The sequence below is a fragment of the Mustelus asterias genome, chromosome 1, assembly GCF_964213995.1.
Source record: "Mustelus asterias chromosome 1, sMusAst1.hap1.1, whole genome shotgun sequence".
Classification (NCBI taxonomy): domain Eukaryota; kingdom Metazoa; phylum Chordata; class Chondrichthyes; order Carcharhiniformes; family Triakidae; genus Mustelus; species Mustelus asterias.
This window is the reverse complement of record NC_135801.1, coordinates 88,034,190-88,061,529: the sequence shown is the minus strand read 5'-3', so window position 1 is coordinate 88,061,529 and position 27,340 is coordinate 88,034,190. Positions and strand designations below refer to the sequence as shown.

The window sequence follows — 27,340 nt, the reverse complement described above, 5'->3', positions numbered from 1 at the left end:
CAGAAATAGCGACCCAACATTGGGAATTTACTGTGGAGTATAGCTTTAGAGATTTTGCGTGTTGTTATCTTTTCAGAGCCACTTGATTTTCTCCCCATCCCGTGTTATTGAGGGCAAGCCTTCGACCAGTTCTTTTGGCTTTCTCAGTACAGTGTCTTGTTCAAGTAGGAACATTTGTGTTATTTCCCTATTCCCTGTCATTACAAACCTACAGGTTGCCATTGAAAAGAACTGAAAACCTGATGGTTGGGGAAACATTCACATGATCTCCACAGTATATATTTCAAAATAGTGGATAGCTATGTGATTCTGAAACTATATGTAGGCTAGAAGCTGCTTAGACTTCACCATTAGTTTATTATTTTTTTACTCTTCTATGAGATGTGGGTATCATTGGCAAGCATTTGTTCCCCATCCCTAATTGCCCTTGAAAAGATGGTGTGAGCCACTTTCTTGAATTGCTACAGTCCATCAAGTACAGGTACACCCATAGGGCTGTTAGAGAATTGCAGGTTTTTGATCTCGTGACAATGATAAGAGCGGAATATTGTTACAAGTCAACATGTTGTGTGGCTTGGAGGGGAACTTGCAGGTGGTGGTGTTCTCATGCGCCTACTGCCCTTGTCCTTCTAAGTGGTAGATGTCATGGATTTGGAAGGTGCTGTCGAAGGAGCCTTGGTGAGTTGTTGCTGTGCATCTTAAACAGTACACGTGGTGGAGGGAGTAAATGTTTAAGTTGGAAGGGGTGCCAATTAAGCAGGTTGTTTTGTCTTGGATGTGCCCCTGAAGTTATTGACCCTACTGAAAGTTAAATATATACGTGCACTTATTCCGTTTTAACAAAACAACTTCATGTTGATTAAATGTATTTGAATGGAACTGGATAAGAGTGCACAAGAGTGAGACATTTTCTTTGCAGTGTTGCTACAGGTAGCTTGCTTTTTATGGATTTATACCAATGACAGAACTAATAACACAATCTTGCAAAGAGTTTTCCTTACTAAATTTCTTTACCCATTCATGTAGAGTTGCCAGTTCAGCAGGATGTTGTATCAGAAATAATCACAAGTGCCAGTTGTGAGTGGAAAGATGAAGCTGTGGTAAGTAGCTTTATAGCAAGGATACATGTTGGTGGAAAATAAAATGCCAAATGGTTCAACTATTAGGGGTGACTTAAGTGTGCTTCCTCTTCCATGCTCTTCTCTGTCTGCCTTTGACACAGCACCTGGCATGTATTCTGCTTATCTAACGGAATTGCAGATATTCAGTAACAGGCCATTTGTGAAAGCAATCTTTCAAAATCCTTTCAAAACTTTGCATGGTTTTGAAAACCTATATTAATCACCTCTTGTCTGTTCCTGTGGGAGGATGAACCCTTTTTAAGACTTTATAACTCAAGTTTACTTTTGATTCAAAGCTGTTTCATTCAAATTGAAAAAATGTTTCCTTATGAAAAATTTTGCTTATCTAGAAATTAAATAAGCCAATCATTTGAATTTAAGTTTGCTTTCCACACCAAAATTTGCAGTTTAATTCAGACTGATTCAAGCAGGGTGGAGTAGTTGGACTACCCAACCCCACTTTACGGAAAAAGATGAATGAATTCACCAAAGATTTTGACACTTTGGGGCAGTAAACAATATTTCCACAGGAAGTGTCAACAACTGGCTAAATAAAATGCCTGAATTGCTATCTCAAAAACAGCATCGAAGCAGGATGTTAACTTCAATAAAACATTTTCAGGTGGTAAAAGGTCTGAGCTGCAAAACTGTTATGGTTTGCACAAACATGCCGTGAAGGGTAGAGGGTGGTAGAAAAAAAACTCTTTCAGATTAGGAGTTTAGTTCCTCTCCCCACATATTTTTTCATGATGCTGTTGCTCCTATGTAACTACAGAAATGATGAAAGGTGTGCCCTCATCTAAAAGTAGATCTGTTTGAAATGGCTTTTGCCACGGTAAATTCAACTCTCCAGCTCAATCTTACTGCCATGAATTCCACATGAGGACAAGCAGTCAATTCTGAAGCAGGAAGTTTCTGAGTTCTCTTGCAACTGTTAATAGACTTGGAGTGTGAATTCATTTTCAGTGTTGTTGAGGGATTGCTGCCCAATAATTGTTGATGCTGTGGGGAAGGCAGTGTTGGCTGCTCAATGAGATTGAGGAAGAGACCAAAGTGCATTTGATGAGCAGGCAATGATGGAGAACCAGCCTCCATCACCGGCATGGTTCCAATTTTTTTTTTGTTCTCAGGGCATGGATAATGCTGAAAGCGTTGCATTTATTGCTCATTTCTAGTTTGAACTCCTGAGTGACTACTGAATATTAGAGGATTTTTGAGAGTCAAACACAGAGTGAACCCAACTCGCAGGCCAGATGAGATAACCATGGCAGGTTCCCTGTTCTGAGAAGCATATTAAATAACCAGTTAAGTTCTTTAGGACAGCAAAACAATCTTTATGACCATTAATCATCTGTTCCTACCTACAATTTAATAATTATGTGCATGCTGAAGTGGCCGAGATACTTCTGGCTGTTGGCAGGAAGCATCTCTCAGAATATTGCAAAATGAACTTATGCATTATGCAGCTTGTATAGTGCTCAGGTTTAGGTCACATTTGATGTTTTGATATTTTTTTAGCATTTCTGGCATGTTCTGTACTCATTTGTTAAAATGAATTCAAATGTTTGGATATTCTTTAAAGACTTTGATTTAAAAAATGACTTTGAATTGGCAGGTTTGGATGAAATAGCCTTTAATTCATGGATTAATCTGAAACGCTCACTATCTTTTCCATTCCTATTTAAGCTCCTATTATGGAGGGCCCAAAGCTCTGCATGCTACTCCCAGCAGGGGCCTGGCTGAAATGTAAATTCAAGATATAATCGAGAATCTTATTTGCTTTATTTTGTCACTTTCTAAGGAATACTTTATTTCACTTCTACATTTTGAAACATTCTTCCTCATTGATTGCCATGCTCATTTAATTTTATGTCAGTAAATTTGAAGGCTGTCCCTCATGGTCAGATAATTTATATCATTAGAAAACAAGCTGTCAGTGAATGCACAACCCAAATTCACCTTGTGAAAAAATGCATAGCAGAGAAGTAGGCCATTCAGCCCGTTGTGTATATGCCAGATCTCTGCAGGAGCAATCTAACTTGTCACACTCCTTTGATCTTTCCCCATAGCCATTCAAATCATTCCTCTTCAGATGCTTATCCAATTGCCTTTCAAAGCCACAATTTAATCTGCCTTCATCAGCCTCTCTGGTAGTGTAAATTGTAACCACTTGCCGAGTAAATGTTTTTCTTCATTTACAATTGTACTTTTGCCAGTGAAATCTATGTTTTCTGGTCCTCAACTCTTCTGCCTTGAAGAACGATTTCTCTCTGTTCTAAATAGACCTTTCATGATTTTGAACATCTCTACCAAATTTCTCTTTGCTGACGAGAATAATCCCAGCTTCTCCAATCTATCCATTCAACTGAAGTCCCTCTTTTCTGTATCTTTCCTATAGAATGGTGCCTAGAATTGGATTAAACATCCCATTTGAATCAGTGTTTTATAAATGTTCATAATTTCCTTATACCTGTATTTATAAAGCTCAGAATTCCGTTTGTCTTTTTAACCACTTTCTCAACCTGCGCTATCATCTTCCAATGATTTGTGTACATACATCCCCAGGTGTCTCTGTTTCTTCAGAATCGTGTCTCTTAGTTTATATTGCCTCATTTTTCCTACCAAAATGTATCACTTCACACTTCTCTGCATTAAATTTCATCTGCCAAATGTCTGCCCATTCATTCAGCCTGTCTGTCTGTCTTGAAGTCTACCACTATCCTCCTCCTCGGTTCATAATATTCCCAAATCCTTGTCATTGCAAATTTTAAAATTGTTATGTATGCCAGGTATAGGACGTTAAGTAGATCAAAATCAGTGATCCTAATGCCGACCCTTGTTGAACTTCACTGGATTCCTTCCTCCATTCCAAAAACCGGCCACTAATCTGTTCTCAGTTGTTCAGCCACCTTTGTGTCAATGTTGCCTCTGTCCTTTTTATTCTCCGATGTGGAGATGCTGGCGTTGGACTGGGGTAAACACAGTAAGAAGTCTCACAACACCAGGTTAAAGTCCAACAGGTTTATTTGGTAGCAAAAGCCACTAGCTTTCGAAGCGCTGCTTCTTGGGATCTCACTCACCTGATGAAGAAGCAGTGCTTCGAAAGCTAGTGGCTTTTGCTACCAAATAAACCTGCTGGACTTTAACCTGGTGTTGTGAGACTACTTACTTTTTATTCTCTACATGTCAACTTTGATGGCAAGTCTAATATTTGGCACTTTATCAAATGCCCTTTGGAAGTCCATATGGACACATCAATTGTGTTACCTACTCATCAACCCTCTCTATTACCTTGTCAAAAAAAACTCATTCAAGTTGTTTAAACTCAATATGCCTTTAACAAATCTGTGCTGCCTTCTCCCAATTAATCCACATTTGGCCAAGTGACTTAATTTTGTCCAGGATTATCTTTTCTAAAAATTTTCTAACAACCAAAATCAAATTAACTAGCCTACAGTTGCTGCGTTTAGCATAGCACCATTTTTTGAATGATTTAATATTTGCAATTCTCGAACCTGACACTATACCTATAGCTGAGAGGATTAGAAGATTACAGCCAGTATCTCCACAATTCCCACCTTCAGGTCCTTCAGCCAGCTTTGTGAATTTACATACATGCAAAGTAAACCTGAATTTGATCATCTTTGCTTTCAGTCTGACACAAAGTAATATTGAAGTATTTCTTTGTTTAAAGCTATATATATCTCCCAATCTTTTGTGCACCTTGTTCTCTTTTCTAATGCTACATTGTAGTTCCCATCATCATGCCTAATTAGTTTAAACTTTCTGCCATAGCACTGACAACCGCCCTGTGAGAGCATTGCTTCTGGGCCTGTTGATGTACGATATCAGGTCTGTACAAGTCCACACATCCCCAGAACTGATCACAGTGTCCTAGAAATCTAAAGTCTTCCTTCCTGTGTCATCTTTTTAACCAGGCATTCATCTGCACTATCTTCTGTTTCTGTACTCACTGGTATGTAGCACTAGGAGTAATCCAGCAATTGCTTCCTTTGAAAGCTTGCTTCTTAATCTCTTTGCTAGCTTCCTAAAATTGGCTTGCAGGACCTTGTCTCCCTCTCTACCTATGTTGTTGGTACTGCTATGGACTAAAACCGTTGATTGTTAAATACCCCACCACTCCCGCTGCACCCCAGCCTCAATGTTCTGCAGCAGCCTAGTGAAAACCTGGATGCTGGGAAGCAACATATCATCCTCAAATCACATCTGTGTCTGCAGAAAAACCCGCCTCTCCCCTTAACTGGAGCCCTATCACCATTGCTTCACCAATTATTTTCCAGTGACACCAGCTACTGCTCAAGCTCTGAAACTCAGAGCTTGAACTCTTCCAGCTGACGACAGTTCCTGCACATGTGGTTGTTCAGGAGAAGCATCCTCGAGTTCACAAAAGCTATAAGATGTGAATTTGATGGGACTGAGGTGTCCGGTCATGCTTCTATTTATTAAATCACATACTAAATTGGGGGAAGGCTAACTTTAATGGGATTAGGCAGAAATTGGCAGCTGTTGATTGGGAGAGGCTGTTTGAGGGTAAATCCACATCTGGCATGTGGGAGTCTTTTAAGGAACAGTTGTTAGGGCTGCAGGACAGGCATGTGCCTGTAAAAAAGAAGGATAGGAAGGGTAGGATTCGAGAACCGTGGATAACCAGGGAAATTGAGGGATTGGTCAAAAAGAAAAGAGTGGCGTACATTAGGTCCAGGCAGCTAAAAACGGAGGGAGCTCTGGAGGAATACAAAGAAAGTAGGAAAGAACTCAAACGAGGAATTAGAAGGGCAAAAAAGGGTCACGAAATGTCCTTGGCAGACAGGATTAAGGAGAATCCCAAGGCATTTTATTCATACGTTAGGAACAAAAGGGTTGTCAGGGAAAATATCGGACCTCTCAGGGACAAAAGTGGGGAATTATGCTTAGAGCCCAAAGAAGTAGGGGAGATCCTAAATGAATACTTTGCATCGCTATTCACAAAGGAGAGGGATGTGTTGACCCGTTAGAGAAAATCTCCATTACAGGGGAGGAAGTGTTAGGTTTTTTAGGGAATATAAAGACTGACAAATCCCCAGGGTCCGATGGAATCTATCCCAGGCTGCTCAGGGAGACGAGAGATGAAATCGCTGGGCCTCTGACGCAAATCTTTGTCTCGTCACTGGACACAGGTGAGGTCCCAGAGGACTGGAGGATAGCTAATGTCCCGTTATTTAAGAAGGGTAGGAAGGATAACCCGGGAAATTATAGGCTGGTGAGCTTGACGTCCGTGGTCGGGAAGTTGTTGGAGAGGGTTCTTAGAGATAGGATGTATGCGCATTTAGAAAGGAATAAACTCATTAACGATAGTCAGCATGGCTTTGTGAGAGGGAGGTCATGCCTCACTAACCTGGTGGAGTTTTTTGAAGAAGTGACTAGAATGGTTGACGAAGGAAGGGCCGTGGATGTCGTCTTTAGTAAAACGTTTGACAAAGTCCCTCATGGTAGGTTGGTGCAAAAGGTTGGATCTCATGGGATAAAGGGGGAGGTGGCTAGATGGGTGGAGAACTGGCTTGGTCACAGAAGACGGGGTGGTAGTGGAAGGGTCTTTTTCCGGCTGGATGCCTGTGACTAGTGGTGTTCCGCAGGGCTCTGTATTGGGACCTCTGCTGTTTGTGATTTATATAAACGATCTGGAAGAAGGTGTAACTGGGGTGATCAGTAAGTTTGCGGACGACACAAATGGCTGGACTTGCAGATAGTGAGGAACATTGTCAGAGGCTACAGAAGGATATAGATAGGCTGGAAATTTGGGCAAAGAAATGGCAGATGGAGTTCAATCCAGATAAATGCGAAGTGATGCATTTTGGTAGAACTAACGTATGGGGGAGCAATACGATAAATGGTAGAACCATAAAGGGTGTAGATACGCAGAGGGACCTGGGTATGCAAGTCCACAGATCCTTGAAGGTGACGTCATTGACGTCACAGGTGGAGAAGGTAGTGAATAAGGCATATGGCATGCTTGCCTTTATAGGACGGGGCATAGAGTATAAAAGTTGGGGTCTGATATTGCAGTTGTATAGAACGTTGGTTCGGCTGCATTTGGGATACTGCGCCCAGTTCTGGTCGCCACACTACCGGAAGGACGTGGAGGCTTTAGAGAGAATGCAGAGGAGGTTTACCAGGATGTTGCCTGGTATGGAAGGGCTTAGTTATGAGGAGAGATTGGGTAAACTGGGGTAGTTCTCCCTGGAAAGACGGAGGATGAGGGGTGACCTAATAGAGGTGTATAAAATTATGAAAGGCATAGATAGGGTGAACGGTGGGAAGCTTTTTCCCAGATCGGTGGTGACGTTCACGAGGGGTCATAGGTTCAAGGTGAGGGGGGGGGGGAGGTTTAACACGGATATCAGAAGGACGTATTTTACACAGAGGGTGGTGAGGGCCTGGAATGCACTGCCGGGCAAGGTGGTGGAGGCGGACACACTGGGAACGTTTAAGACTTATCTAGATAGCCACATGAATGGAGTGGGAATGGAGGGATACAAAAGAATGGTCTAGTTTGGACCAGGGAGCGGCACGGGCTTGGAGGGCCGAAGGGCCTGTTCCTGTGCTGTTTTGTTCTTTGTTGTAAATTGAGAGAAATTAGCTTAAGACTTAAATAAACCCTCACCAGCTTCTCACCAAACAGCTGCTTCCCTTATGCTGAAGTCACTTTATTCTTATAGGGAAATTATTATTTTTTCTGCTTAATTCTTGTTATCTATTTATCTATTTTCCTTTCTACTAGGACCCTGGTCCCAGCCTGTTTCAGGTGGAGCCCATCCCAGTAGTATAATTCCTTCCTGCCCCAATATTGGTGTAAGCGTCCTATGAAAATGGGGATATCATGCCTGACAAATTTATCATTATGTAAGGTGCAGGATAGCTAAAATTAGATGTAATATTAAGAACCCATGGCATTAGGTATAGTACATTAGCATGGATAGAGGATTGACTAACTGATAGAAGGACAGATAAGAGGGGCATTTTCAGGATGACCCTGTGTGACTGCAACAGGGATCAGTGCTCGGGCCACATTTGTTTACAATATATATTGACATGGACGAGGGAAGTGACTGTACATTGACAGGTTTGCAGATGACACAAAAATAGGGTGGGAAGGCAAGTGGTAAGGCTGGAATCTAATGTAGAGAAATCTGAAGTTATGCGCCTTGGTCAGAAGAATAAATGAATTGAATATCATTAAAATGGAGAAAGACTGCAGAAAGCTGCAGCACAAAGAGATTTGGGGGTCCTCGTGCATAAATCACAAAAAGCGAGCATGCAAATTCAGCATGTAATAGGGAAGGCAAATGGAATGTTGGCCTTTATTTCAAAGGCAATGGAGTATTTAAAAAAAGGGAAGTTGTGCTAAATTATACAAGACATTAGTTAGACCACAGCTGGAATGCTGTGAACTGTGTTGGCCACCTTATCGAAGGAAAGATACATTGGCATTGGGGGCTACTAGATTGATCTTGGGTTTGGATGGATTTTCCTTTGAGGAGAGGTTGAGTAGGTACGGCTGCACTCATTGGAGTTTAGAAGAATGAGAGTCAACCTTATAGGAGCCATATAGGATTCTCAAGAGGCTTGACAGGATAGATGCTGAGAAGTTGTTTCCCCTTGTGGGAGAGTCTTGGACCAGAGGGCATAATCTCAGAGTAAGGGGCCACCTATTTATGACGGATGAGGAACTTCTTCTTTGAAGTTAGTGAATCTGTAGAATTCCTCCTTCAGAAGGCTGTCGAGCCTGGATCGTTAAGTAGATTTTTAATGAGTAAGGGAATCAAGGGTTATGGAGATAAAACTGGAAAGTGCAGTTGAGGATTATCATAATCAGATCAGTTATGATTTCATTTACTCGTGAAGCAGACTCGATGGGCCAAATGGCCGCCTTCTGCTCCAGTGTCTTAGTCTAAATGGAACCCCACCTCCCCCCTTCCCAATGCACTCATTCAGCCACATGTTTACTTCGCTAATCTTATCTCTATGCCAATTTGCATATGGCTCAGGTAATAATCCAGAGATTATAATCTTTGATGTCCTGTTCTTTAATTTCGCTTCCATTTCTTGGTGTACTCCAAGCACGGTCTGTTGCCTACTATTCCCCATGTTGTGGTCCCAACCTCACTGGATCTTATCCCTTCTTCTCCAGTATCTGTTCAAGTCTGTTTGAGATGTTCTTCACTCTGGCAACAGATAGGCAACGTATCATGTGGGGCCCTACCATCCTGCTTAGAAAGGATGTTTATCAGTCTCCCTTGTTATTGAATCACATGCAACCACCACATCACGCTTCCCTCCTTTTGGGCAAACTCCTGCTCCATGATGCCGGTGTCTGTATTCTAGCTGTTCTTCCAACAGTCTTAATCCTTATCCTCACCGGTAGCAAATGCATCATACCTGTTGATGCCGATCGTTCTTTTTGTTCTCTATTTTATCCCTTGCGTTCTTGGATTCCTCTTAACTGCACACTAACATCCATATCAACCCCTTCTGAACCTGCACCTCTAGGTGTGATCGAAGTCTGGAGCAACTGTCCAGATGCTGCTCCCCCTCCATTGTGTTGGAATGCCTCCAACTCATCACATCTCAATGACTCCAAGCAAGATTTGAGACATCTACTAGCAAATGTGTTCACTCTGGGCAGTCTAACTGTCCACAAAAACCCGCATATTGCAGTCTGGACATTTATCTTTCTTTGCCAAATCTTAGTCTAGATTATTTGTATCCACTTTAGTTTGTTTTCTTTTTCTGTGTACTAACTTGCATTAAGCACTAAAATACTGGACAGCCCTTCTAAATATGTCCTGCCTCGAGCTTACAGGAACTTCTACAAATGTTTGAAGCAAAAAGCAGCATCTCCTTTGCTATCAGTACTGAATTTCCCCTTGCACCAAATTCCCAATTTGTGCTCTGTGCTGACCACTCTTTCCTGATCTTGCATGGAGCTTTTGCGTTAATGTCTCTCAATTCATTTTTATGTTCTGCTTATTTTCATCCTTAAAAGACTATTTACATTAAAGTGTTCATTATTATGGCATTACTTTAACTAGTTTACCTAAATCTTTCTGAAGTAAACATATAATCAGCAAACAAAGATGGTCTTAATCCCAATTAGGAAATAAACCATTTCTCTGCTACGCTTTATTACCACTTACACGTGCCAGCACACCCTCACTCACCAAAGTGGCTCCGTATTCAATAAGTAGAAAGGAACCTACCTTATGCACATTGTCCCTCTCCCCACAAAGAAATTCAAATCTTGAGCGTTGCCAAGCAATATGAATTGCTTGTTTTTCTAGGTGTTAGTATTAAATGTTTTCCATTAATTATTGTTTAAAATATTTGTTTTTATTAGGGGGTCAATTTTTTATTTTTTAAATATTTTATGGCATTTGTTATAGTTGTGGGGAGCAACCAGGCCCAGGTAATCCAACAAGTAGGAGAGCCTGTTTTGCTGAGCCTCATTTATTTTGCTGCATAGGTACTTGCTTTGTACGATTTTGTCACAATGATCTGAAAGGCTTGGAGAAACTTAATGGCTTTCTATTCAAATTTTCAAATATTGGTCTCATTATGTTGGATGCATAGAAAACTGAACAAAATCAGTCTGATCAGCATTGTCATGGGTTAAGTGTTCTGGTTTTTAAAGTAAAAGGGAATGTGCAATTTGTTTTTGTAAGATACATAAAAGGCTGGATCTAAAAGTGCTTTTTTTAATTATGATTTGATGGCACATGAATCTTTTGGATTTCTGCCAGCCGTTGTTCTCATTTCTTATTGCCAAGTCCTCTTGCCTATCTTTTTCCAATATTCATCCTTCTGATCCATACCAAGATATATGATTGTCACTCACAACTATCCCTGTGCCAAAGTAGCCATTCCTCATGGCATCCTCGTCGGTGAATGTTGGCAGGCTATTCAACAGATGATGCCAATCCTCTGAACAGCCGATATCCATACACTTGCACTGCTAGTATGGGCCACTGTGTAAACTCATTAAAATTGTTCCTGGAAATCAAAAATACTTGTGCGCTTGCATCTAATCGTATTGGTGCTTTGCGCAATTACTTTTGAAATCGTGTCATGGTTATATAGGCAAAATAATGCATTGTAATGATTGCACTTTCTAATGAACAGAACGCACATGTCTTGTGCAGATGAACTTTTTGAGGGCTCTGGATGTATGTTTTATGCAACTCAGTTTTCTGCTCAGATGTATATCTTTTTAAAGGAGTTAAATATAATGTATTAATGCAGGTTTTCCTCCCAATATAGGTGAAACAATCTGCCGAAGAGCAAACATCCTCTCGAAGAGAAAGAAAACCCAAGCGTCCATACACTCCAATAGAAAATCCCCCCAAGCGAAGGCATCTTAATTCAGGTATAAACAATCATCTCAGCTTCATGTGTTTTTCCTTTTTAGAACAAGAAAATTACAGCACAGGAGCAGGCCCTTCGGCGCTCCAAGCCTACACCGACCATGCTGCCCGTCTGAACTAAAACCTCCTACCCTTCCAGGGACCATATCCTTCTATTCCCATCCTATTCATGTATTTATCAAGACACCCCTTAAAAGTTACTATCATATCTGCTTCCACAACTTCCCCAGCAGCAAGTTCCTGGCACCCACCACCCTCTGTTTAAAAAAAAACTTGCTTCGTACATCTCCTTTAAACTTTGCCCTCGCACCTTAAACCTATGACCCCCCAGTAATTGACTCTTCCACCCTGGGAAAAAGCTTCTGACTATCCATTCTGTCCATGCTCCTCATAATCTTGTAGACTTCTATCAGGTCGGCCCTCAACCTCTGTCATTCGAGTGAAAACAAACCAAGTTTCTCCAACCTCTCCTCATAGCTAATGTCCTTCATACCAGGCAACATCCTGGTAAATCTTTTCTGTACCCTCTCCATAGCTTCCAGATTCTTCTAGGGTCTGATTTTAATCAAAAACATAGTGTAAGAATCTAAGCCTGCAATTATCAGTGTTAAGAGATTTGTGTGTGTTTTTAATGCCTTTAGAGGAGATAACTGCAGTAGAGGAAAAAGATGTCGATGCAGAAACTGAACCAATTCAATTAGAAGACGAAGAAAAACCAACACAATCTGAAGGCAAAATTACTACAAAACTTGAAGAAAAAACAAGGTAATGTTTTGCTGTATGGCTATCATTTCAAGATGTATACTTTGCAAAGGGAAAAATTCAGTTTATGTATCCCTTCTACTGACATCCATTTCTAATGTATTCATTTTTTATTTAGGGATAAACCTAAAAGCAACACTTACTTTGTACAATTACAACGATATTTGCTTCAAAATGTTGCTTCTGAATGACATGGAAAGACTGGTATATATTACTACTTCATAGTCTTCGGTTAGAGCTACTTTGCATAGAAATTAGGAACAGGAGTAGGCAATTCAACCCTCAAGCCTGCTCCACCATTTAATTCTGATCACAGCCAGTCCTCTATCTCAATGTCATATTCCCACTTTCTTCCCATACCCCTTGATGCCATTAACTCTTGAAGTCTAAAACTTTAATGAATTGTGAGAGACTTAATAGGTTAGCAAAGTTTCACTTGGCTTTTACAATAGAAAGAACAAACTTAGCTCATCTAATGCTCTGTAATCAGGTGCAGTAGCTACAGTATGATCTAGTGGTCTTTCATGAGAGCAGAAGGTTGATCAGGGCACCAGGCAAATTCTTGTTTGTCTTCTAATTGCACCTTTTACGCATAGCTAAAAACACAGTCAACATCTTGGTTTATGTATTAACTGAAATGTGCACCTGCAGCATTGCAACACAGCACCTACGCAGTGAAATTTGTGCCTAGAGCTTTCTGTTTCAGATAATACTACCAACTCCTGGTGCAATTTTAATATTTTCCAGAGATCCAAGGTTTTAATTTTTCTTGCATCAATATATAGGTTAATCCATTTGGACTTAGTTACATAATTGACCTTCAATACATTGAGTATCTTTTTGGAAATAACTGTAATAATCACATAGTAATGAAGGAATTAGTTGTCCATGTTACTGCTTGAATTTTGGCAGTAACATCACGTAAAAATGTTATAACCATAACCTTCTATCATACCTGACATTTAGAATCTTGACTACAAAGGGACAGACTACTCGCAAGTTCAGTACATACAGTTCTGATATTTTATCCATTTTGTAGAAGCCAGACATCTGGTTTGAGCATTCAGAATAAACCAACCACTCGTGCAGCCAAAAGAATAAGCAGCCCTGAGCATTTGCCAGTAACTGAACGAGAACGACGCTCATCAGTTTCAGCAAAAGAGAAACTAACTTCTGATGCAAAGGCTGGGAATCCTCCAGCAACAATGACGATTACAAGGTAAAGCCATAAAGCAAATGTTCATTTTATAACGATCTATTTATCCCTCTTGTTGAAAAGTAGTGCATAGTTAATTAACTTTCTGTTGACACATTTCTTTTGGACCCAGCAATCTATTGCCAACAAAGTTACCACATGTTTAATTTTGTCATTCACAGATTTTTTTTTGGTGGGGGGGATCATTTGGGTTAAATTTATTATCACAAGTTACAACTATTAAATAGGCTATCTTGATTTTGTCACCAATTTTAGCTAATGCGCTTGCATACCATAACAGGTTGGGGTGTAAAATTGATTCGAGTGATATTTGTTGAGTAAATTTGCAATTTAAAAGCAAGTTAAAGTTACAGTTTATGTCAATCCTGTAAGGTGCCAAATTCAATATGTAGCTTTCCGAATACGTTTTGGGGGCAAGGGAGGTAATGCTGGTGCAAAAATGTAAGCAGAAATGTTACTGAGATGCTGGACTTCATCAGAACAGGTAATTGAAGTAAAAACAATGAGGTGCCTCTACATTTTTACAGAGTAGAAGCCAAACTATTTTTGAGTATGGATGCCTATCTTAAGGATGTACTGGCCTTGGAGAAAACTTTGATGGTAGACTGGATAAACCTGGATTATTTTGACAGGAGCTGAGACGATTAAGGGATGATCTGATCAGGTAACTTAATTAAGAAAACTGTTAGGACCTCTAGGATTCAACTCCTATTCGTACTTGTACAAGGAACAGAAAGCTAGCATGCAAATACAGCACACGATTAGGAAGGCAAATAATGTTGGCCTTCATTGCAAGGGAATTGGAGTACAGGAGCAAGGAAGTCTTGCTAGAATTGTACAGGACTTTGGTGAGATCACAACTGGAGTACTAGGCACAGTCTGATATCTTGGATCAAGGATGGATGTACCTGTATTGGAAGCTGTTCACTAGATTGGCTCCTGGGATGAGAGGATTATACTATAATGAGAGGATGTGTAAATTGGACCTGTATGCTTGAAGTTAGAAAAGTGAGAGTTAGTATCATTGAAATATACAAGATTCTGAAGAGGCTGGGTATGATAGACGCAGATATTGTTTCTTCTGGCTGGGGAATTGAGAACACTGGTACAGTCTCAGGAGAAGGGGTTGATTATTTAGGACTGTGATGAGAAATTTCTTGATCTAAATGATTGAGAGTCTTTGGAATTCTCTACTTCAACGTGTGTGGATGCTCCTTTTTTAAAACTTTAAACTTTACTGGGTTTTACAAAAATTCATAAAATGCAGGCTAAGAAAAAGCTGTAAACGAGACAAAGGAAGAAAGTGGGATGGACAGAAGTATTCACTTGTAGAGGAAAAAGAAAAGTTATCAAAGTAACGAATAAAAGGTTGCCAGACTGAATCAATTTTTTAAAATTGATCTGCGTGAGGTAAATTTAATCTTTTCAAGTTTAAGAAACATCTTTTTGACTCATGTAAGTGGCAGGGTAAAGCCGCAGACATCCAATTGAATAAGATGAGTAGATGTGCAAGTAATGAGGCAAAGGCCAAGGCATCTGACTGGTGGTGATCTACAGCTAATGTGCCAGCAATTACCCCAAAGTAACCAATAATGCAGTTAAATTCAATAAATTTGCCATATATGTACAAAAGGCTAAGAACACAGTGGACCAGAAAGTAGCCGCCTTGGCTGTGACCCAAAAGTGTTGCAAGAGCTAAAAGACATCTGTACACATGCACGATCCAGTCTGGAGTTCATCCGAGCAAAGTTTATTTATTAGTCACAAGTAGGCTTACATTAATACTACAATGAAGTTACTGTGAAAATCCCCTAGTCGCCACACTACGACGCCTGTTCAGGCAAATCTTGCCCTAGAAATATAGAGCTGACAAAAAACATTAAATTGAAGCTGATCATGTCTAATACATGACGATGAAGAATGCACTCTGAAAGGAATCGACTTCCATAGACCAGTAGAAAGTTTAGTGTCCCGGTCCTGCTCCCAAGATATCTTAATATTAGCTAAAGACAGACCAAAGAATTTTTGAATAATGTTATAAATGTGTGAAACAGTCTTTTAAAATGGGATTAACACCTAAACAAAAATCAATGGGACTGTCAGGAGATAGAGAAGGAAAGGAAATAAAATGTTTCCTGGCAAAACTGTGAACCTGCAGGTACCTAAAAAAAAAATGAAATTTGGGAACACAAGGCTCCATTACTAGATAATCAAAGGAGCAAGCGAACCCTCAGAGGAAAGGTCTTCCAAAGATTTCAAACCATATCTGGATCAAAGGTGGAAGGTTGAATCAATTAGAGAAGGCAGAAAAAATTGGTTAGGATGAATCGGAATAGAAGGAAGAATAGACTTAAATCCAAAGTGGTTTCTGAATTGGAACCATATTTTAAGGGAATTCAACACTTATGCTATTTTGCACGTAGCATTATATACAAGCCAGTTAAATGTGAACATAAGGAAACAGGAGAGATGGAGAGGCAAGAGTAATGTTCCATAGTTGTCCAAACAGAGTTGTTATTGCCTAAAAATAAGTGAGCTCATTAGATAAGCTTATGAATACTGGCAGACCAATAACAATGCAAAACATTAGCAAAGCAAAACCCTCTTGAAATTTTGGTCTTTTCAAAAAGATTTTACGAATTCAGGGGTGTTTATTTTATTCCAAATGAAAGAGGAAATCAATTAATCAAGCGGTTTAAAAATATTTTAAAAATAGGAATGGTCTGTAATAAATACGAAAATTTAGGTAAAATCATTGTTTTGACAGATTTGATACGACCAGCAAATGATAGGTACAGCACTGGCCTACGGGCAAAGTCCTGCTTTGTGTTTTCTATCAAAGGTCTGAAGTTATACTTAAGATTCTTGAAATCACATGTCTCAGATATTCCCAAGTAACTAAGACTATCAGAAGCCAAATTTAAAGGGGAGTAAGTTAAAAGCTAGGCCGAATGCAAAAGAATTAATTGGAAGCAGTAAACCTTTTTCAAGATTTGTAGCTTGAAAACTTAGCAAACTGGAGCAGAGTGTCAAAAACATTGGGTATTCACACAGAAAGGTCAGTTATGTACAACAAAAGGTCATCAGCATAAAAGGAGACCTGTTAATTCCAATGACATCCTTCTTAAATCTAAAGGACACAAAGTGGTTCGATAACAATATCAAAAATAAATTGGGCTAATAGATGGCCCTGTCTGGTGCCTCTGCAGAGGGGAAGTAAACAGAATATAAAAGATTAGTAGTATGATGAACATAACATATTTTAATACACAAAATAAAAACTGGACACAAACTTGGAAAAAGCCCGACTTCCCATCACGTTGCTCAAGAGTGCCCCCCACCTAACGCTCCATTATCAAGTGTATTTTAGGTTGAAATAGATTTTGATCTCCCAAGGAATGAAGAGAAATGGGGAGAGGTCAGGAAAGTGGAATTGAGCCAAAGGTCATCGATGATTGTATTGAATGGTGGAGCAGGTTTGAGGGGCCGTATGATCTAATGCTGCTTGCATTTCTATTGTTCTAATGTTCTCTCTAGTAAAGTAATCCAGAAAAGAGGCATTAGCTTGTAATTGTTGAAAACAAATTCAGGAAAAATATTTATTTATACAAATTTGCAAGGCTATAGAAATCATGGCTGCGGATGGACATACTTGAGATGGATAACTAAATGGAATAATATACTTTTGGGCCAGATGACCTACCTGTTCCCTGATTTTTTTTTTGTTTCATTCATGGGATGTGAGCATTGCTGCCATTTATTGGCCATCGCTAATTGACTTTGAGAAGTTAGTGATGAGCCATCACCTTGAATACAAGTGAATGGCTTGCTGGAATATTTCAGAAGACAGTTAAGGGTTAACCACATTGCTGTGGGTCTGGAGTTGCTCGACAGCCTGACTGGGTAAAGCGGCAGATTTCCTTCCCTGAAGAACATAGGTGAACCAGATGGATTTTTATGATGGTCCAGTAGTTTCATGGTCACCATTGGTGATGGGATGTTTTTATGAATTGAACTTTCCCCAGCTGCCATGGTGGGATTTGAACTAATTTCTCCTGTACCACTTGCTGATATGATTACTGACTTCATCAGTAGTGTGCTTTGCTAGTGCTATTAACTAGTACCCGGGTGACCTATAACAAAGTAATTGTTAAGACATGAGCAGCAGAATTTTGGATGACCACCATTTTACAGTGTGAGAAAATGGGAGGTTGACCGTGAGTGTATATGCTTCAGTGGCAAGTACATTTCTCTTTGTTCATTAATTACTTGGTGTTAATTGCATTTTTGACTGATACAGATCACCTAATTTTAGAATTGAAAACTGATTAGGATTTAGCTCAGCAGGATCATTTCTGTGATTTCCTGAGATTATCTGTTATGAATTAAATTACCTGCATCAGTCAAAAAATGCAATTTGCATGTAATTAATGTACAAGGAGAAATGTACTTTGCTGCTGAAGCATACACACTCATGGTCAACCTCCCATTTTCACACCATCATTGGATGGTGGTCATCCAATTAAGGATTATGGCATTGGAAGCATGTTACTAACATCAGTGGAAAGCCCTTCAGAATTTTAGCAACTTGTTGATCAATTCATTTCTTTTGGCTACAATTTAGAAATTTAAGGAGTAAACCACACCTTAGCTTGCGCAGCTTAATAGCTGGCCGACCCCACTTTGTTGGTGTAAGTAACATCTTTCTAAAGGTAATAATCTCTGTGGGTACTCACTTGAAAAATGTAAATCAGACTGACACTAGGAAATTTAAAGGATGAATGCTAACTTGATTAAGTGAGGATGAAATTGTGCCCCATCAAAGATTTGGCTATAAAACCACTGAGGAAAATCTGGATCACGTGATAATGGAGTAAAGAAAATTGTGATAAAAGAAAAATGCTATGGGTACTGAAAATCTGAAATAAAAACAGAAAATGCTCTAAATCCAGCAGGCTGGGCAGCATCTGTGGAGAGACAAACAAATTTCGAGTCCATATGACCCTTTGAGGAAATGGCGATCAGGAATGGAATTCTAAACTGAACATTTAAATCCAAATACAATATCTATACTGTGTGTCACAATTTTGTTGTTTCACAGATCAAGGAGTCAGCCATCTCCTGTGACTAAACAAGGACGCAAACGTGAAGCAAGTCCAGGAGAACGAAGAAGGGGACAACATAAAATTGAAGTGCCACCAAAAAGAACAAGGCGATAACTAAGAATGCTAGATGTTGTTCTGACTCAAAATTGTTAAGCTATCATGTACATTGTATATTATAAATTAAGTTATATTTGTTGTAGTAACGTAAGGGAAACGTGAAGTCAGTATTGATAGGTTAAATCTGTCTCTTTACTGTACTTAAAATTTTGTGTTGTATATGGGAAATGGTAACGAAAATGTTAACGTGCTTTTACCTGTTGTAACTTGCAATTTTAAGTACGAAGTTTTCATTCTATGAATGTATTTTATTTTTACCAAATCCTATTTAATTGACAAAGTTGTTTGCTGAGACTAAGCAACTGAGGGATGCAACTATTCACAATATAATACTGTACATTTAACAGGCATCTCTTGGTAATGTTCCATATGTTACATCCTTGGAATGGGTGACCAAAATATTTTGTATTCAAGTAAAACTCATTGAGCATGTACAAATGGTTTATAATAAAACAAAACTTGTTTATATCGTGCCTTATCATGCAGAGACACCTGGAAACACTTCACACCATGAAATAATTTCAAGGTGCATTGACTGCTAATTAGGCAAAGACTCTGTATTGAAGTTTAATTTTAATGCATCGTATAATGTTTGGAAAACTTCTGTAATATGTGGTACTGTATGAACACTTTGTCCATCATGTTCCTGACATCATACTTTGTTAAATATGTGAACTTTTTCATAAAAAGACAGTAAGATAGCCATCAATGTTGGGAGCTTCTTATCTAGAGTCTAGTTCTGATGTGTATTTTCCAATCTCCATAGTTCTCTCATCAGATAACTAAGTTCTGGCTTTGATGTGAATGCAATAGTCATTTAAAAGAGAAAAGGGCAGTCTTAATACTTCTAAGAGTCTCAGCTGACCAGTCTTCCAGAATTCCACAGTTCTCTCGCCAAACAAAATTAAACTTGTTCACAGCAATTAAGCTCTGTGCTTTCCAAACATTAAAATCGAAATGCATGCATCTAATCATGCTTGTTATGAAAGTGTCAAAAATGTTAGGGTGAACATCATGGTATTCAAAATTTGTTGGTTATAGGGTCAGCCCAGTATAGAATTACTGACAATGAATGCTCAGGGATGGAACTCGCGGGAAAACATGAAGTTCAATTTCTTCTTGAAATAGCACTTTTTAGATTATAGTATTCTGCATTTACAACATAATACATGAATAAGTGGAATTTTACACTATCAAATTTCAAAATAGAACTTTGATGCTTGTAATATATTTGAAATGTTTTAAGAAATTCCCTTTATGTATAAAGAACACAAAGATCATTTATTTATTGACAGTGTCAGCATTTAAAAGGAAGCTGATTATGTACCAGATGTTCACAATATATATCCATGATTTGGATATGGGGACCAAATGTAATATTTACGTGTTCACGGGTGACACGGTTAGATGGGAATGTGTTATGAGGAAGATGCAAAGCAGCTTCAAGAGGATTTGGGCAGACTTAGTGAGTGGGCGGAACAGCGGATGGAATATAAAGTGGAAGAATGTGAGGTTATCCACTTTGGTAGGAACAGATGCGCAGAGGATTTCTTAAATTGAGAGAGATTCAGAAAGTGTAGATATACAAGAGGACCTAGGTGCCTTTGTCAATAAGTCACAAAGTTAACATGCAAGTGCAGCAGGGAATTAGGAAGGCTAATGGTATGTTGGCCTTGAATGGTCTATTCTATGTTAATACCAGTATGAGGTATTTCTAGCAAGGAGTTTAACATGTCCTTCTGTGCAGAAAATTAGCAACAGTTCTTTTCATGAGGGCTTGAGTACAGGAATAGTCAAGTCTTGTTTCAAATGCATGGAACCTTGAGTAGACTGTACCTGAAGTAGTGTGTGCAATTTTGGTCCCCTTACCTTTGGGAAGGATACTGTCATAGATGGAGTGTAACAAAGGTTCACCAGATTCTCTCATCTTGGGATGGCAGGGCTGTCCCTTAAAGAGAGATTGGGGAAACTGGGCCTGTATTTTCTAGAGTTTCGAAGAATGAGGGGCAAACTGATTGAAGCCTACAAAATACTTAAAGGGACAGACAGGGAACATGCAGATAAGCTGTTCCCCAGTTAAGGAGTCGAGAACTAGGGAACACTTTCAAAATAAGGGGGAAGCCACTTAGAACTGAGACGAGGGCCTGACCTTTTTGGATGGCAGGGACCAAACCCCCATCACCAGGAGAGTTGGCAGGTAACACATCCCAGCTCTCTCCCAATAGGCCTGTCACTTTATGTTCTAACACACATGGTTTGGCAGCAGGCTGGGCTTCCATCCTTTGTGGGGAGGATGTCATACCTTGGAGAGCTGCCGCCCAATCAGTTTGGCTAGCAGCTCTCCAGGCAGTGACATGCTTGGACATGAAGGACAGGTAAGTGGTAGGGGGTCCAGATAAGAGGAGCGTAGTGGACAGCATTGGGGCCGGTTTGATCCCAGAAGATAGGCCAGGGGGCGGGGGAGGCCCAGAGGCTCTGGACCATCATGGGAGGGTGTCACCGTCAGAAGAGGGTTTCTGATGGAGGTGCCATTTCTGGCCCAAGATGTAAGTTTTTAATATTCTCCCCACCCAATGTGTCATCTGCCTACAACCTAGAAAATGAGGCTGGGCAGGAAAAGGCCCTAAAGTGGCCACATAAGGGGCTTAACTGGGGCAAGGGTGAGTTTGCCCCCTGGCCCTACCTGCCCCACCATAAAACTGTTTGACAGTAAGGGTGACCGGGTTTCCAGAATGACAGCAGGTTTGATAGGGTACTCCTGCTCCTATGTGAGGAATTTTTAGCTTAGTGATGCCTGTCTTTCTGTGCAGAAAATTAGCAAGATTTCATTCATGATTAAATAGCTTGGATCTTTGCACTGTTTCCATCACAACAAATTCCTCTACCAGAACTGTTGCTTCATAAGATCACAGCCTGAACACCCTACCATGTTCTATTTGAGGTCCCATTTAACCTTTAAAAAATTGAGAATTTCCTGTAAAAGTTGTAAATCTTTTCTCTCGTAAATCTTAAATTTCTGAAAGACACTTGTGATTTGTCCAGAAAAGGGTGTTGGTACTGAGAGGACTTTATTAGGTCAGTTTTTGAAGCATTTTATTTGGCTTTTGTTAGTAATATAAAAGTGAACAAATATTGTTTTTTGATAACTGAAGAACAATTGAGTTAAGTATTTGATCTTTAGTCTGATAAGTAAATGCACTAAAATACATTTCATTTCACAGTTTTTAGATGTTGAGCACCATGTAGTTGATGCTCTTCACAGTACACAGTTTGTACTTCAGTACATTACATGGAAATTGGTATATGGTTGATGCATCGTTGAGGCAGTTTCAGTAAACTGTATTGATGTGTTTCTTGGATTGACAGGTGGTCTAGGCAGTCGTCTAGTATGGTCAATGGTAGCATAAGTGACGTCATTATTTTCTTTCCAAAAATCTCTAGATTCCAAATCCTACACAAGGAGCAAAGGGGCAATTTAATGGGAAATTATTTAAAAGAATGTTATGAATATATGTATTTTGCAAGTCACATGCCAATTGACTGCATAAAACATGTGAAAATATCATTTATTACATTAATAAACTTGAAAAATGGACATGTAATTGGCAAATGTATTTCAACCTGTATTACATTTTGGTAAGGAAAGGTTCAAGTCACATATTGAAAAATAGGAATTTAAATGGACTAGAGAAGCAAAGGGAGCGGCGAGTACAAATATGTAAATTACTTAACAGTTGTGACCATGGTCAATAAAACTAACAAATGCAAACTAAGCACTCAGATTTGACTCCAGAGGGATAAAATTGAGAAGTTTTGTTGAACTTGTATGAAACTTTGGTTAGATCCTGCTTACAGTACTGTGCCATTCTGGCTGCCATGTTAAAGAGAAAACAAGATGTAGAGGCACTGAAGGATGCAAAACAGATATACAAGGGTGATAGCAGAACTGAGGTCTGTCTTATCAGGAAAGCATAATCAGGCAGGGTCTCCTTTTTCTTGAAATGGGGGAATGACCTAATAGAGGTCTTTGAATTCATTTTTAAAATTTGACCATAGACAGAGTGGATGCATTTAAGCAGGTGCAAGGGGACCCTGCATTGTCTGGATTAAGTTCAGAGCCAGAAAGTTTATGGACAACCTTTCTACCCTGATACCAATTGAGGTCCTCAAGAAGGCAATTAATGCCCAGGTAAAGGTCTTATCCTGATACCTTGCCAATGCTGATATTCAACCAATACAGGTAAGGGCCTTGCCATGTGGAAACCCAAAAACAAACCCTGTTGAGGTTTTTTGCAAATTTCTGGGAGGGTAAAAGTGTCTGTTGGTCAATGGCCTGCTGCCAAAATCATCGGATGATTTTGGGGTGGGGTGGGGATCTTGCTACTGGACAAGCCATCCCACCATCACTCACCTGTGGCCTGGATCTCAGTGATCCTAGGCCTTGGGTGCATGCATTTCCAGCAGCAGCCATTGCTTCCCCCTGGTGGTGCTGTTATGCAAGCCACAGTTGCTGGCTTCTGATTGACCAGCAACACTCAAGAGGTGTGGACTCTACAGGCCCGTCACTGTAGAGTTTAGTGTCTGATGGATACTTAATTCAGCAGGCGTCCTGAACAAAGTCAACGTGGAGTTGAGCCCCGCATCACCTCCATTAAATACCACCCAATGTGCTTCCACCTGTGGCTAGAAGCCCTCAATTGAGGAAAGTCACCAAGAAGTCAAATAGTGATTTAGAGGAAATGTCTTTATCCAGAGAGTGGAACGTACTGACAGAGTAGTTGAGAATATATACATTAATTTCAGAGAGTTATGCTGAACGTTAGGGGAAGGATGAGTGGAGGTTCAATTAGAGCTGACGTGGACTGGTGGGCTTAGTGATCTGCTTCTGTAGTGTACATTCTATATAATGAAAGAACAAGTGACAATTTCTTGGAACTATCTGATTTCAAATGAAAATTGGATGGGCATGATTCCTAACTCCAACCAAGACAGACACCATCAGAGATCGGAAGTTGACAATGTCAAGAACCTGGAAAGAAGCAAAAAGAAAAAAAAGCTCAAATCCCCCAAAAAAGTTATGACATGTTGACAGCTACATTCTTTACAGGAAACAGGCTTGTGATTGGGGAAAAAGCAACTGATAAATAAAAATGGAGATAAAGATATCTGGTAAACCTCACCCTGTCACCAACAACTCCTTTGATGGCTTACTGAGTCACTATATTGCATGGTGTAATAAGTTGCACAGAAAATTCTGTCCCAGGTTTAGCTTTTATTCTGCTCCCTGCTGATTGCAACTGGGGCTCAACAACTGGCTTCTGCTTTGCATCCCTTTGTCGAGAAGGAAGGCAGAAAGGAACAATAGCATTGAATTATCAAAGAACATATAATAAGATATAGGCACATTAATTTAAAATGATGGTGATTGGAAAGGGACCATTAAGGGATAGTCAGGTTAATACCACAGGTATAAATGACAGACATGTTAAATGATTATTTTGTTTCAAAATAAATAGTTATCTTCAGTGTTTCATGAAGATGGAACAGGTAGACTTTCAATTGAAAGGTGAGTTAAGCAATGAAATAATTGCATTTAAAATAAAAAAGAGGGCTGTATTGAATAAATAAAAGGAGAGTAAAAACCCTGGTCCAGATGAATTGCAGTCATGTATTTTAAAATGATATCAGGATGTCAGATATTACACAAATTGAATAATCTGTTTGAAAAGGGTATAGTGCCAGAAGGCTGGAGAATAGCTAATATAATTCCTATATTATGAAGGGGGACAAATCACACTCAGAAGTTTATACACCAGTTATTTTAATGTGCGGAGTAAGAAAAATGGAATCCCTTCTAAAAGAGAATAGAGGAACACATAGAAATGAAATATTTAATAATGACCAGCTTTTTTGAGGAGTTAACAGAGTAGACAATGGCAATGGTAAATGTAATTTACCTGGATTTTCGAAAAGCCTTTAATAAGCTGCCCCATAAAAGACAAATGAATAAGGTCAGAGAATATGGACCAGTAAGAAGTCTCATAACATCAGGTTAAACTCAAACAGGATTATTTGGAATCATGAGCTTTCAGAGCACTGCTCCTTCATCAGGTGAGTGGTGAAGGAGTAGCACTCCGAAAGCTCATGATTCCAAATAAACCTGTTGGACTTTAACTTGGTGTTGTGAGACTTCTTACTGTGCCCATCTCAGTCCAACGCCGGCATCTCCACATCAGAGAATATGGAGTTAGGGGACAAATGGCTGAATGGATTACTAGCTGGCTTCCAAACACTAAGAAGTCTCACAACACCAGGTTAAAGTCCAACAGGTTTATTTGGTAGCAAATACCATAAGCTTTCGGAGCGATGCCCCTTCGTCAGATGGAGTAGTTATCTGTTCTCCAACAGTACACAGACACAGAAATCAAGTTACAGAATACTAATTAGAATGCAAATCTCTACAGCCAGCCAGGTCTTAAAAGGTACAGATAATGTGGGTGGAGGGAACATTAAACACAGGTTAAAGAGATGTGTATTGTCTCCAGACAGAACAGCTAGTGATATGCAAGATCAGGGGGAAAGCTGTGGCAAGCTGTGGGGGTTACTGATAATGTGACATAAATCCAACATCCCGGTTTAGGCCATCCTCATGTGTGCGGAACTTGGCTATCAGTTTCTGCTCAGCGACTCTGCGCTGTCGTGTGTTGTGAAGGCCGCCTTGGAGAACGCTTACCTGAAGATCCAAGGCTGAATGCCCGTGACTGCTGAAGTGCTCCCCCACAGGAAGAGAACAGTCTTGCCTGGTGATTGTCGAGCGGTGTTCATTCATCCGTTGTCGTAGCGTCTGCATGGTTTCCCCAATGTACCATGCCTCAGGACATCCTTTCCTGCAGCGTATCAGGTAGACAACGTTGGCCGAGTTGCAAGAGTATGTACCGTGTACCTGGTAGATGGTGTTCTCACGTGAGATGATGGCATCCGTGTCGATGATCCGGCACGTCTTGCAGAGGTTGCTGTGGCAGGGTTGTGTGGTGTCATGGTCACTGTTCTCCTGAAGGCTGGGTAGTTTGCTGCGGACAATGGTCTGTTTGAGGTTGTGTGGTTGTTTGAAGGCAAGAAGTGGGGGTGTGGGGATGGCCTTGGCGAGATGTTCGTCTTCATCAATGACATGTTGAAGGCTCCGGAGGAGATGCCGTAGCTTCTCCGCTCCGGGGAAGTACTGGACGACAAAGGGTACTCTGTCCACCGTGTCTCGTGTTTGTCTTCTGAGGAGGTCGGTGCGGTTTTTCGCTGTGGCGCGTCGGAACTGTTGATCGATGAGTCGAGCACCATATCCTGTTCTTATGAGGGCATCTTTCAGCGTCTGGAGGTGTCTGTTGCGATCCTCCTCATCCGAGCAGATCCTGTATATTCGGAGGGCTTGTCCGTAGGGGATGGCTTCTTTAACGTGTTTAGGGTGGAAGCTGGAGAAGTGGAGCATCATGAGGTTATCCGTGGGCTTGCGGTACAGTGAGGTGCTGAGGCGACCTTCCTTAATGACATTTTCTTCCTTTGGAGTCATGGTGAGCAATCACTGAAACAACTATATGATGACATCAACAAGTTCCATCCCACCATCAGACTCACCATGGACTACTCTCCGGAATCGGTTGCATTCTTGGACATACGCATCTCCATTAAGGGCGGTCGCCTCAGCACCTCACTGTACCGCAAGCCCACGGATAACCTCATGATGCTCCACTTCTCCAGCTTCCACCCGAAACACGTAAAAGAAGCCATCCCCTACGGACAAGCCCTCCGAATACACAGGATCTGCTCGGATGAGGTGGATCGCAACAGACACCTCCAGACGCTGAAAGATGCCCTCATAAGAACAGGATATGGTGCTCGACTCATCGATCAACAGTTCCGACGCGCCACAGCGAAAAACCGCACCGACCTCCTCAGAAGACAAACACGGGACACGGTGGACAGAGTACCCTTTGTCGTCCAGTACTTCCCCGGAGCGGAGAAGCTACGGCATCTCCTCCGGAGCCTTCAACATGTCATTGATGAAGACGAACATCTCGCCAAGGCCATCCCTACACTCCCACTTCTTGCCTTCAAACAACCACACAACCTCAAACAGACCATTGTCCGCAGCAAACTACCCAGCCTTCAGGAGAACAGTGACCATGACACCACACAACCCTACCACAGCAACCTCTGCAAGACGTGCCGGATCATCGACACGGATGCCATCATCTCACATGAGAACACCATCTACCAGGTACACGGTACATACTCTTGCAACTCGGCCAACGTTGTCTACCTGATACGCTGCAGGAAAGGATGTCCCGAAGCATGGTACATTGGGGAAACCATGCAGACGCTACGACAACGGATGAATGAACACCGCTCGACAATCACCAGGCAAGACTGTTCTCTTCCTGTGGGGGAGCACTTCAGCAGTCACGGGCATTCAGCCTTGGATCTTCAGGTAAGCGTTCTCCAAGGCGGCCTTCACAACACACGACATCACAGAGTCGCTGAGCAGAAACTGATAGCCAAGTTCCGCACACATGAGGATGGCCTGAACCGGGATGTTGGATTTATGTCATA

General features: G+C 40.6%; 1 protein-coding gene across 5 annotated transcripts in view; it reads left to right on the top strand.

Annotated features, from left to right (window-relative positions):
- The window catches only part of bod1l1 (biorientation of chromosomes in cell division 1-like 1), a 71,415-nt gene extending 52,210 nt beyond the window's left edge, over positions 1-19,205 (top strand). For 2 of the 5 annotated variants that reach the window (XM_078214946.1, XM_078214973.1), the window contains exons 11-15: positions 1,027-1,100; positions 11,436-11,541; positions 12,181-12,304; positions 13,341-13,520; positions 18,619-19,205. In XM_078214946.1, coding sequence (XP_078071072.1) covers positions 1,027-1,100; positions 11,436-11,541; positions 12,181-12,304; positions 13,341-13,520; positions 18,619-18,736 — 602 coding nt within the window. In that variant the 3' untranslated portion in view covers positions 18,737-19,205. The remainder of the gene's footprint in view (positions 1-1,026; positions 1,101-11,435; positions 11,542-12,180; positions 12,305-13,340; positions 13,521-18,618) is intronic. The other 3 variants (XR_013498212.1, XM_078214956.1, XR_013498213.1) reach the window with 3 other exon arrangements.
- The last annotated feature ends 8,135 nt before the right edge of the window (positions 19,206-27,340 follow it).